The sequence below is a fragment of the Contarinia nasturtii genome, unplaced genomic scaffold (genome assembly GCF_009176525.2).
Source record: "Contarinia nasturtii isolate CC-2019 unplaced genomic scaffold, AAFC_CNas_1.1 Cnas_scaffold_1165, whole genome shotgun sequence".
NCBI lineage: Eukaryota > Metazoa > Arthropoda > Insecta > Diptera > Cecidomyiidae > Contarinia > Contarinia nasturtii.
Genome location: NW_022198509.1, coordinates 1 through 11,606, shown reverse-complemented (window position 1 = coordinate 11,606; position 11,606 = coordinate 1). Strand labels below are relative to the sequence as shown.

The 11,606-nt window shown below is 32.9% G+C and overlaps 1 protein-coding gene across 7 annotated transcripts; it reads left to right on the top strand.

The window, feature by feature from the left end:
• The first annotated feature begins 2,624 nt into the window (after positions 1-2,624).
• Positions 2,625-11,598, top strand: LOC116344691. 7 transcript variants are annotated; one of them, XM_031773347.1, is made up of 7 exons: positions 2,625-2,971; positions 6,502-6,780; positions 6,878-7,033; positions 7,143-7,676; positions 8,236-9,063; positions 9,582-10,958; positions 11,238-11,598. In XM_031773347.1, exons 2-7 carry the CDS (start codon positions 6,528-6,530, stop codon positions 11,285-11,287), a joined length of 3,198 nt encoding a protein of 1,065 aa, XP_031629207.1. In that variant the 5' UTR covers positions 2,625-2,971; positions 6,502-6,527; the 3' UTR covers positions 11,288-11,598. The 7 variants fall into 7 exon arrangements, with proteins under 7 accessions (XP_031629207.1, XP_031629211.1, XP_031629212.1 ...); XM_031773351.1 differs by having other exon boundaries at positions 6,499-6,780; XM_031773352.1 differs by lacking the exon at positions 2,625-2,971 and adding an exon at positions 3,782-3,884.
• The last annotated feature ends 8 nt before the right edge of the window (positions 11,599-11,606 follow it).

The following is an 11,606-nucleotide window of genomic DNA, read 5'->3' as shown; positions in this document are numbered from 1 at the left end:
CCTCATGTAGGACTCAAGGAACAGTAAAGCCCTTCGCTAATAATTGTATAAATGATGGACAATGTTATGGGATTTGCAACCGCGATGTTTATTTGCAGTGGAGGTAATAATAGTTGCGGCTTCAAAGTTCGCAAGTAATGCTTCATAAACATGTTCCGAATAACGATGCAATATTATTTTGAATCTGCTCTTTTTGTGATATTCTATAAAAATGTATTTGAAATTCCTTAGCTTAGACATCATGGGAACACCATTTTTATAAGAAGTGACTGACTAGCTGAAATCAACAATTGAAAAATGAATTTTGTTAACTAAAACCGTCTACCCAGTCGACTTTAGTCGTCTATTTTTCTGTTTTTTTTAAACAGACGACTATTTTGGGACGTTAGATGGCTATAAACAACTATGATTGAAGATGATTTGAGTAATATTTTTCTCGACTGAAAAATCAAGCAAATCAACCTTAAATGACTTCAATCTCAGTTGGTTTAAGCCAAGAACGTCCCAAATTAGTTAACTGACACAGTCAGTAATTTTTCACACTAGATATACTGGATCTTATATACTTTTCAGAACGAGATAATGCAGCGAAAAATTTCGTTTTAGAAAAAAACAAAGCGAAAACATGTTGTGAATAATATTTATTTATTTTATTTATTCACATTCAATTTTAAGCATCTAACTTGGAATCTAGAAACCATGTATTTCACTTTAAAATCATTTAAATCAAACCATTTGTTCAAATATTATTCGTATTTTCATTTTAATTATTCATTATATTAGGTGAGCATCGTTCGATTATAATAACCGTATTAGGCTCAATAGGGTGGAAGTATCTAATTATCTGGTAAGAAAGTATTTTGGTAAATACAGAAAGACTTTGCTATTCAAGAATTCAACTAATTTAATACAGTGTTTGTCATTTGGCTTGCTACAAGCAGCTTGCTTGCATGCGTTGCCTATCGTACGGCAAACAAGCAAACATGCAGACACATATACGGCTAAACGAATCATATGTATTACACGGTTTTCGTGTATTTATTTGCAACATTTGCAGGAAAAGTCCTGTATGAAATGCCTGAAATTGAAAAAGCCAAACTGTATAGGTTAATATATTTTATATATTACGCATGTGATTCATTTCTTAGGGAGACTTATTCAAATGCATCCATTTAGGAGGTAGACTATTCAGAATGACTTTTCTCATAGGTAGACTTGATTGAATGCATTCATTTCATAGGAAGACATATTCAAATGCATCCATTTGGGAGGTAGACTGTTCAGAATGACTTTTCTCATAGGGACACTTGAGCGTGTGTGCTTTCAGATAGAGACCACAAGTGTATATGTACTTACAGGTATTATAGTTTGAAAGATCTCTTCTCTTCTTTTTTTCTACCCAATGTCTACCTTATATATACCTAGGAAATATTAGTTCAAACCACAATTTCTGTGCAGTATGAATTTTGTATTGGGAGCTCATTGTTTTGAGCTGCTCATATACACCAAAATGAAATTCCAAGAAGTTCTTACGGATCTTAACATTTGTAAGGTCTCTACCTCAAGTCTACCTCAAAAATATATCATCGCTAGTGTGGCGTTTTCCTCAGTTTAGATATTCATAATATATATCACTTTAAGGTGAACGATTAATTCAAAGCTACATATAAAAAATGGATAAATTTGGAAAAGAGCAAGGTAAAAATATATTATTCTAAAGGTAGACTTTAGGTAGACTTGATTAGGACTATAAAAACGTGGAGACTAAAAATAGTTTCCGTGTTAGTGAAGCCTAGCGGCAAGTTAAATATACAGAAATATTGATCCATGAATATTTTTTTCAACTTCGAGGTACACTTTTTTTGTTTTGTGGTATCTGCCCGCGATCTTACGACCTTCAAACGATCTTTACTTCTTTGTTCTTGTGAAGTTTACTTCTTTAATAAGTAAAATAATATTTGATTTTCTTTGCTAAATTAATTATTTGTGTTATGACGATTGGAGACAGAATTTTATGAATGTTATGTCATAGAAAAGTTAATTCCATATATTCTATTCATTTGTTTACATAAATTTAGACAATAAATGTAAATGTCAAGGGCTATTTCTTTTATCAAACATCGATTCATTTGCACTAATTTGTCCTCGATTTGGAAAATAAAGTAACTTTTTTTACACAAATCGTTTGAAAAACACATAGAAATGAACACCATTTTTTTCGTTAGCAGACTGAAATATATTTTCGTAACGTAATTAAATCTGTCTAAAATAGATTAAAATGTGACCAATTAATAAAATGCTGCAGCCAAAAATGTTTTTGTTTCGTCCACATTTTTTTTAATTACACCAATTGAAGGATTTGCTTGTGAAAAAGCGACGTCAATTTTGGTTTGATTTATTAAATGTGTATTTGTTCCGATTTGTTCTATCTTAAATATACAACTTCGATAATGCAGTTTTCTCAGATTTAAAATGCCGCTTGTATCCATTTTCAATAGCTAACGGTTCAAACCGGAACAATTCAGCAAATGTCAAATGGAACAATTCACTACCATCATTACATAGAATATATAATGTACATATGTTAAAGTTTGACAGTTTATCAGTATTTTTTTTTTGCTGGAAAACAGATTCAAGTGAATGCAAATTATTTTTATTGTAGTGAATTAAAACAACAGAAAAAAAGAATTGAAATAAATCATTTATGTATATTTGGAACAGTAAAATAAACGTCCGAGGAAAAAAACTTGTAGGAAGAAGTTGTAAAAGAGTAAAAACCAAAATTGTAGATAAAGCGAATAGGATCGCTAGTATTATTCATTTGTGTAATTGTTGGTTTATTCGTGGTCCAAATTGTGTTTGGTATTTTGCTGAATTTCAGTCAATCGAGAAAAGTGTAGAATATTTTACCAATACGTTTTCACAAATGATTGTGCAAACAGCATAATGCATATAAGGAAAACTGACTAAAGTAAGTTAAAACATTGAATATATTTTTCGCTTTTCATTAATCTTTATATTTTCCATCCGAATCATATGATTTTTATAGTTCGTGAATGTAGTTCGATTATTTAAAAAAAATCTATATGAATAATATTATTCTAAAGACGCTTGATAATTTTTTTGTTGGTACATATATCTTCATTTTGTCTATGTATATGAATATATAAGATCAATAGATTTGTCGAGAGTGTGTTAGTAACTTTTCCTTCACCAAACGCTCATATAGGTTGGTCGGTATGCGAGCGGTTTAATAGACACATAACATTATGATGTATCTCTCTCTCTCTCTATGTGTGTGTGTGTATGTAAGCGTTGTTGTCAACTCTTTGTCGTCTTCATTGTTGCGGTTGTTTAGACAAAAAAACGTTGTACTTTCCGTACCGCAAATTGATCTTTTGAGCCTGGTAATTTATACCAAATAGAATTTGAATATAAATTGTTATCTTTTTTCCTAAAGACAATTTTCATATGAAATAACTCCTTAATCGTTGATCAATTGAACTAAATTTTAAGGTCCGTTATGTTTTCGCATCTGGTAATAATAAATAGATATCGATGAATTCTATAATCGTATGTGTTTTTGGGTGACCATTGGAAAATGTGTATGTGTATCTCTCCAATAAATGTTTTTGGTTATCGGTAAAAATGTCTTGCTCACATACACACATATACGCAGCGTACACATATCAATCATCTTAAAATGGGTTTGTGTTTGCGGTATAAATGACTACAGTATCGACAGTTTTGGTCACAAACACGGTTGAGACGAGAAGTAAAGCGAACAAACTGAATGTGCTTCATCTGACAGAAGTTGCAAAGAAATGTGTTTTGTGGGGTTCGCAAATGATTCTTGTACTGTTGCTTGGTTGTATGAGTTTTCGGTAAAATCGGTTTGTTTTACGTTCATTGTCATTGAATTACATTTCTGTCTACATACTAACAACACCGTGTGTATATTCACTGTGCTAACTCTCAAAAGCCAAAAAAAAAACGAAAAAAAGAAATATTTTCTAAAATGGCGATATCACGTCTTATTCAAATAGAGTGTATGTAGTGAAAATTTCCAAACTATTTCACATATTTTACCGTGTGCATTTTGTATTTCGTTTTTATGAAGAAATAAAATTCTCATCACAATCCAATCTCGAAAAAAAACGAAATATAAACGAAACTGAATTATCTTAAGTTCATAAAATCTTAGACAGAATTGAAACAAAAGCATAAAGAAGCAATTCAAACCATTATTTCGTCGAATTACGATATTCTTATTTAACGCCATCAACAACAGAAAAAGTGAAAAAGTTTTACGTATAAATAAAAATATTGTTCTCTCTCGTGTCTCTTCATACTACAAATTTTTACGGCATCGAGTGAATTTCAGTGCATTGCATTTTCAATATTTCATTTGTTAGTTAATTTTTGTTGTTTTTGTTGTTGTTGTTGTTGTTCTTTTCTCAATTATTGATTGAGTGTTCGAATCGAAGAAACAACATAAAAATGTTAAAAGTCTTAAGTGAGTAAAATATTGGAAGTATATTTTTATGTACGAGTGTAGTGAATATAAAAAAGAATTAGGAAAAAATGACTTGATGACTATTGAAAAAAAAAAAACAAACCAAGAGAATATGATGCTCATTTGTTGATTTTCATACAAGAAACAAAAAAAGGTACTGCACATCAATTGATTTGAATGTGAATTTCAGATTTAAAAAAAAAAAAACAGATGAAACTTAAAAAAGTGCAAGTTATTGAAGATATACAATTTAGAATTTGTTGCTGTTGCGGTCATTGTCAGGCCATTCAAATTTGGTGTAAATAAAACCGTTTTAGATTTTCCTATACACATTTTAAATACAATGAATTTAATTCAAAAAAAAATTCAAAATGAATCCCATGTATATTTGTGAATGCGAGTGTGCAGTATAACAGGAAAATATTTACAAATAGAAAAAAGATTGTGCGCACTTAACAACCAATTCTCGATTGTTCGGTAGAAATATAGAGACAGGCCTAAGTTTATAGTCTGCACACGTCAAACGGAAAATTCGATTGTGCGTTCATTTTTATTTTATTTTTGCTTCTTTTTCTCAGTAAAAGACTGTATGTATGCCTCTTCAGTTCTTGTATATATAATATATGTTATTGTTCAGTTTTGCATTATTACTTTTATATTTTCTGCTATGCATTTTTTCCGTCCGTCAGTCCTTTACTATTGCATTTGCTCTCTTTGCCATTTTTCAATCCACATACATGAAATGCTGCATTGAAATATATGTGTCTCAATTACTACTATAAATGTATGTAAATGACGACCAGTGTATTGCTGTTACAGTTTTTATTGCTGTCCCGCTTTCTATCTATTTCTCTTACGCACACTCTCTGAATTTTTTTCTTAAATCAAACTAATGTTCAATGCACTTTTTTTTAAATCGTCGTCGTTGTCGCTGCTGTTATCATTTTGAATTTTTGTTCGTGCATATATTTTTTGTAAAATAATCGTGCATTGATTTTACGCGAAATTTTTAATGCTTGCGTTGTTATTGATGCATATTATTTTTAAAAAAGAATGAAGACATTTAAAAAAAAATAATAAAAATTTCAAGTTTTGATGACCAACTCAGTTTTAGTTTTAACTGATTTATATATTATGACCATTTATCATATACAATCTCTATCTTCCGTCCATATATATTTTTTGGTCTCTTTCTGTCTTTTTAATAAAAACGGAAATATTAAATGAATTGTGGTGCAAGTCCCTTAAGTGATAGAAGAAATAACTAAAAAAAAAAAACAAGAGTAGGCCAAGAGAATTTGTTCAAAGGAGTACATGACCGTCGAAAAATGTGTTCATAAAAATATATTTTTGAGCATTTTGTACATATGAAACGGTTCCTACATTCACAAAAAGAGAAGAAACGAACTTACATCTCGCAATTCAACTGAAATCTTAGTAATACACAGACAATGTACCCGACAGTAAAAATGTATACGTATGAAACAACAACAACAACAATCTCAAATATACAACGGTGCAACACAATGAGCATAGTTCTATATTATGCTGCTATTGTGTATATGACAAGAGAGCTTTTAAATGCCGAACACTAAATAATAGACTTGACACTGAGTGTATACGTGTGTATGTGTTGAATACACACTTGTAAGTTCTTGTATGCTTGCGATGCCTTTGAATCGGCCCTTTATTCGCGTTCTCCTATACACTTGCGCAATTTTGACATTTGTACCACATGTGAATGTATTTCATTGTTGGTATATGTAGAGTAAAGCCTATTCAAAAAAATACTCAGTATATTGTTAATTCTGTCAAGCCCGTGTAAACGAACCCACATTTCGACAAAAAAAATCAGATTTCTTGCATATCAAAGTTTGATTTTGTTTGTAATTGACAGTTGAAATTTTTTTTTTTTTTTTATTGTCTTTCGTTGTTTGAAATGAGTTTTATTTTTTTAATGTTTTCTTCTTTTTATGCTCAAGTAGAACCAGAACATACACGATAAGTGAAAATGGGCAAACGTTATATTGATCATGATTCGACATTGGAAACACCGACAAATAAAAAACGTAAAACTGAGTCGTTACATCATTCATTTGTCGATAGTTGCGCCGCGATAGAAAATGGAAATCAAGTAACTGGACCAGGTAGTGGTGATATATCGTTAGCTACTGATGTCACCTATACATTAACCACGGAGTTGGTAGAAGGTGCCATTCTCACCGATCTATGTGCACGGAAATGGAGATGCGGTAAACCAATTGGTAAGTTTGGGACACTCTGTATTCGAAAATGAAGTAAAATTATATTTCACTCTAATTGATATATATGTATTACTTTTCCGCTTTTCAATCGAAATAGGCAAAGGCAGTTTTGGTGAAATTTTCTTAGCTTCCGACGATATAATCAATCCTGTAACTAGTGACAATGCAAAATTTGTCGTAAAAATTGAACCACACAAAAGTGGTCCATTGTTCGTTGAAATTCATTGTTTGATCAAAGCTGGAAAACCAACTGGTAAGTTTTTTTCTCCAAAATCAGAATTAAAAATTTGATCTAAATTCATTTTTGGTTTTTCCATTTGTTGTGTTCTCCTGCATTTTTTGTTAATTTAATCATCGAAAAGAGGAGAAACCATTACCATTGGGCATGCCAACATACATGGCATCGGGTGGACATTATTTTGGTCAGACTCGGTATCGCTTTCTAATTCTGCCACGATACGATTTTGATTTACATTCCATAATCCGAAGCCGTCAAGTGGAAACTAAAAATATTTTGATTATTGCCAGCCAATTGATTGATATATTGGAGCATATACATGACTGTGGATACGCGCATTCAGATATTAAGGCTGAAAATATAATGATTGGTAAGTGTAAGAAACAACAACCTGGTACCAAAACCAATGCAAAAAGTCAACAAAAGTCGAAAGGTATTGTTGCCCGTCGATTACGAATGACATTGGTAATGAACAATGACATGGATATGCCCCGACAAGCAAAACGAAATGCCAACACTAAATCATATGCCGAATCCAATAGCAGTGTATCGAGTACTAAATGGGAGGATAGCGATTTTGGTGAAGATTTTGAGAAAATGAGTGATGAAGACGACGACGAAGATGAGGATGATGATGAGGATATTATATCCAATTCAGGTAAGCTATAGTAATTGGAAAACAATTCGACAAAGAAATATTTTACATAATTTTTAAAATTTTCATTTTTCTCATTACCTTGCTATTACCTAGGGGCAAAGCAGTACTAGAATAATCATTTTTGTTTAAAGTAATTCTATGTTGTGAGTAGTAATCTATATTAATCCATAGTAATACACACTTACGTAAATTCTAACAGCAGTGCAATGACGTTTAATATGTATGTTATGTATGACATTTGCTAGAGATGAGACATTTTATTGTTAAAAAATGGAAAATATCGAATTTAATTTAATAAATATCGAATAAATTGCTTCAATTCGCAATTACGACGATCGCTGTATTCCTAACGAAACGTACACATGAAACGTCATTGCACTGCTGTTAGAATTTACACAAGTGTGTATTACTGCGGATTAATATGGATTACTACTCACAACATAGAATTACTTTAAACAAAAATTATTATTCTAGTACTGCTCTGCCCCTAGGCTATTACAAATGAATGTAAATTTCAATTTTTCATTTTTTTTTATGTTCCGTCATTTTGTCATTCTAGATCTGGGATCGGTAGAAAGCTCGGCAAATTCGACATCAGATAAAGATTTTAAACCGTTTTCACGACGTCGCTCGGCAAAAGTGGAATTTAGTGGTTCAAATCCAATGCGTTCATGTCGCAAAGAATCAAATAGCACTGAAACATATGATGCAATGGTGCAATCACATTATTTACGTCGTTCTACGAAAAAAGTAAATTATTGTGAAAACGATGATGAGGAAGTGAGCCGAAACAGCGATATCGATGACGACGATTGGGGTCGAAAAAATAGCTATCTAAAGCGAATTTATTCATTGGAAAAGAGCCAACCAACAAAATCCCAAAATACTCTAAAACGTCACCAAAATTACAATGGTTATGAAAATGACGATGAAGCTGCCATCGTTGATGAGTTGTTGGAAGATCGAATTCATTTAATTGATTTTGGTTTGGCATTAAAATTTGTTGATTCAAATGGTGTGCATCGGCCATTTGTGATGGATCAACGGCGTGCACATGACGGTACCCTAGAGTTTACATCACGCGACGCTCATATGGGTGCACATTCACGTCGCAGTGACCTCGAATGTTTGGCATACAATTTAATTTATTGGAGAGAAGGATATTTACCATGGAAAAATGAGAAAATCATGAGCCAACCCGAACAAGTGCATCGAATGAAAGAGTATTTCATGACTGACATTAAGCAATTATATAAGAAATTTTACAATGTTCCAATACCGTCGTTTATTTATGAATTTTTAATGCATGTCACGAATTTAGCTTATCATGATCGTCCCAACTATAAGTTATGTAAAGATATATTTTTGAGAGAATTCCTTAAGCTAGGTAAGAAGTGTTTTTAGTTAATTTAGTCTATAACGCCTTTAGTCTATTTGGAGATGTAAATGACATAGTTTCACGCACTTACACCGTCGAAAAAGGAAGAAATTCAGGTGATAACTCACTTGAATTTGTACCAAAATACCGAAGAAATCCTGGGAAGTACCGAAACTACACAAAAAAACATCGAAACATACAAAAGCACCCATAATTTCATTTCTTTCATTTCTCTGGCATTTTATGTTTGTCAGTGCTCTTTTTGGTACTTTCGGTGATATTTTGAGACTCGTTGGTATTTTTGATGTTTTGGTATTAATTTTGCCCTTGACAATACCCGAATTAAATCCATTTTCGACGATAGGTGATAGGAATATGTATCTCTAATTTTAATTTAAAAAAAATTCTTGGCTCTATTGATCTTAATTCATAGTTACCTAATTCTCTTTTCTTTCCTTTCATTCTGATGTTGATAATAACTCTGAAACTACACACATATGTGGCGTCAACAATTATTTCTTGGATAGGCTATAAACAAACAGAAATGGTATTGAATGTGGTTGAATTACGGGAGGCACCATTACGAAAACCGGAAACCGATGAATGTGATGCAATGAACAATATGTTGGGACAAAAATTAATGGAAGTTGCAAAAATGATGAAAATGGGCATGATAATGCCATTCTGTGAAACACCAACAACACCAAATCAAATTTCACCAAAAAATTTACGGTCGAAAGCCACACAAAATACGAAAAAACGACGAACGAAGTTTTCATGGACGGAAATTTTGAGCACCGACCCCGATCAAATAGCGCGGCAACGGGCTGAAAAAGAATTTGAACGTGAACCATGCGATGATACACCGATTCGTCGATATACAGGCAATCCAACGTATGCCATCATTCAAACGGAAAATTTAAAATCGAAAAACAAAGAGCGCGATCAAAACAATGATCAATCAGAAGATTATATTAAAGGTTATAATCGAGCAATGATGGATGTATGGCGAAAACGACAATCGTTGCTATTGAAAGAACCCGAACATAATAACAGTAGATGTGACGAGATAAAGTCAACGTCTACAGCGCGTGGTGGTAGACGCAAGCAAGCTAACGTTACTTCAAACACTATTACATCAAATAAAAAGCTAAACGGCAACAGTGTTGAAGATGTTCGAATAGCGACAGCAACCGATGATGCACTTGAAAAAGCAACACCCTTACAAGGTGCAACAGCAACGGCAAAACAATCGACAAAAACGACACGACGACGAAAGGCGGGCCTGCGAAATATAATTACACCAACAAAAAAAATCAGTGCTTATCGTGAAACAGCAACAAATAATCGAAAACGCAAAACCCTACTAGATGCAAAACAACCTGCTATTGATATTAATACAACGACAGCTACGGCTACACAGCCACCGTTGCCCACATCCAGCGAAAATTCAGATGCGTCGAATCCATGCTGCGAAATAAGCTCAAAGATTGCTTGGTGGGATTTGAATTCACGCGGCACAACAAAAAACAGTAGCAGTAGCAGTAGTACAATTGAATCGTCTGAATCATTGCCAATAGACAAGAAAACCGGTCAACGCCGTCGAAAATATAACAGCAGTTGTGGCATGTCATCACCAGCTTCACCAGCCAGTGAAGAGGACAGTTCACATGATTCATTTGATTATCGACGGCCAAGTACACGGTATGTACGAGGACGTCGGCATACCTCATCCAAACCACTTGTGATTGAAAGTGATGAAGAAAGCAGGGACACTGTTGATTACAGTCCAATTAAGAATCGAACAAAAAAATCGAACGGAAAAAGTAATCGCCGAAACAAACGTACAACCGTTCCTGCTACTGCAGCGGGTGGTGGTTCGGTTGCTGCAACATCTCGAGGAGGTTTGTATTTCAATGACGATACGGCAAATTCCTATTAGACGGTTCAAGAAAGCATACATAATCAAATGTTAAACTATTTTATTGCTTTATGAAAAAAAAATCAACACAATTGAACAAACATTCAAAAATTCTTGAACCGTCAAATCGGTCTTTCTCTGTGTTCTGCACATTGACCACAGCTAAAATATTCTGTGTATAAATTTGTCAGACTCTGTGGCTATGTTCGAGATTGATTGATGTAAATGTTCGCTTAACATTGTGTTGTTTCTCTTGTTGCAGTTTCTGGACGAAAAGCATCCGATTTGATTCGAACATTCACCAGAGGCTGACATTGAGCCCAATGTTATTTGTGTTAAAATTGAGAATAATGTAAACACAGACATCGAAATTTCGATCGTAGATCGATGCACGATGATGAATTTATTGTCACAAATAGGAAGAAGAGGAAGAAGAAAGATCATAATGTCGTTGCCTGAACCATTGCATTTTTCGAAATGTTGCACGATAGAACTGCATATTAGACAAAATGAAAATAAAAAAAATCAATCTAAAATAAAATTTAAAAAAAAATATATAAAACCAATAATTGTGATGTGTGTAATACACTGACAAAACTAAGGTTATGATTTTGACAACACCGTGTTGTAA

What these genes read in the sequence shown, in the direction of transcription:
- LOC116344691 (XM_031773347.1), top strand. Translation starts at nt 6,528, where the DNA reads ATGGGCAAACGTTATATTGATCATGATTCGACATTGGAAACACCGACA. An exon ending in CAAAGCTGGAAAACCAACTG is followed by an intron (nt 7,034 to 7,142) that starts GTAAGTTTTTTT and finishes ATCATCGAAAAG; the next exon opens with AGGAGAAACCATTACCATTG. An exon ending in GAGAGAATTCCTTAAGCTAG is followed by an intron (nt 9,064 to 9,581) that starts GTAAGAAGTGTT and finishes TTTCTTGGATAG; the next exon opens with GCTATAAACAAACAGAAATG.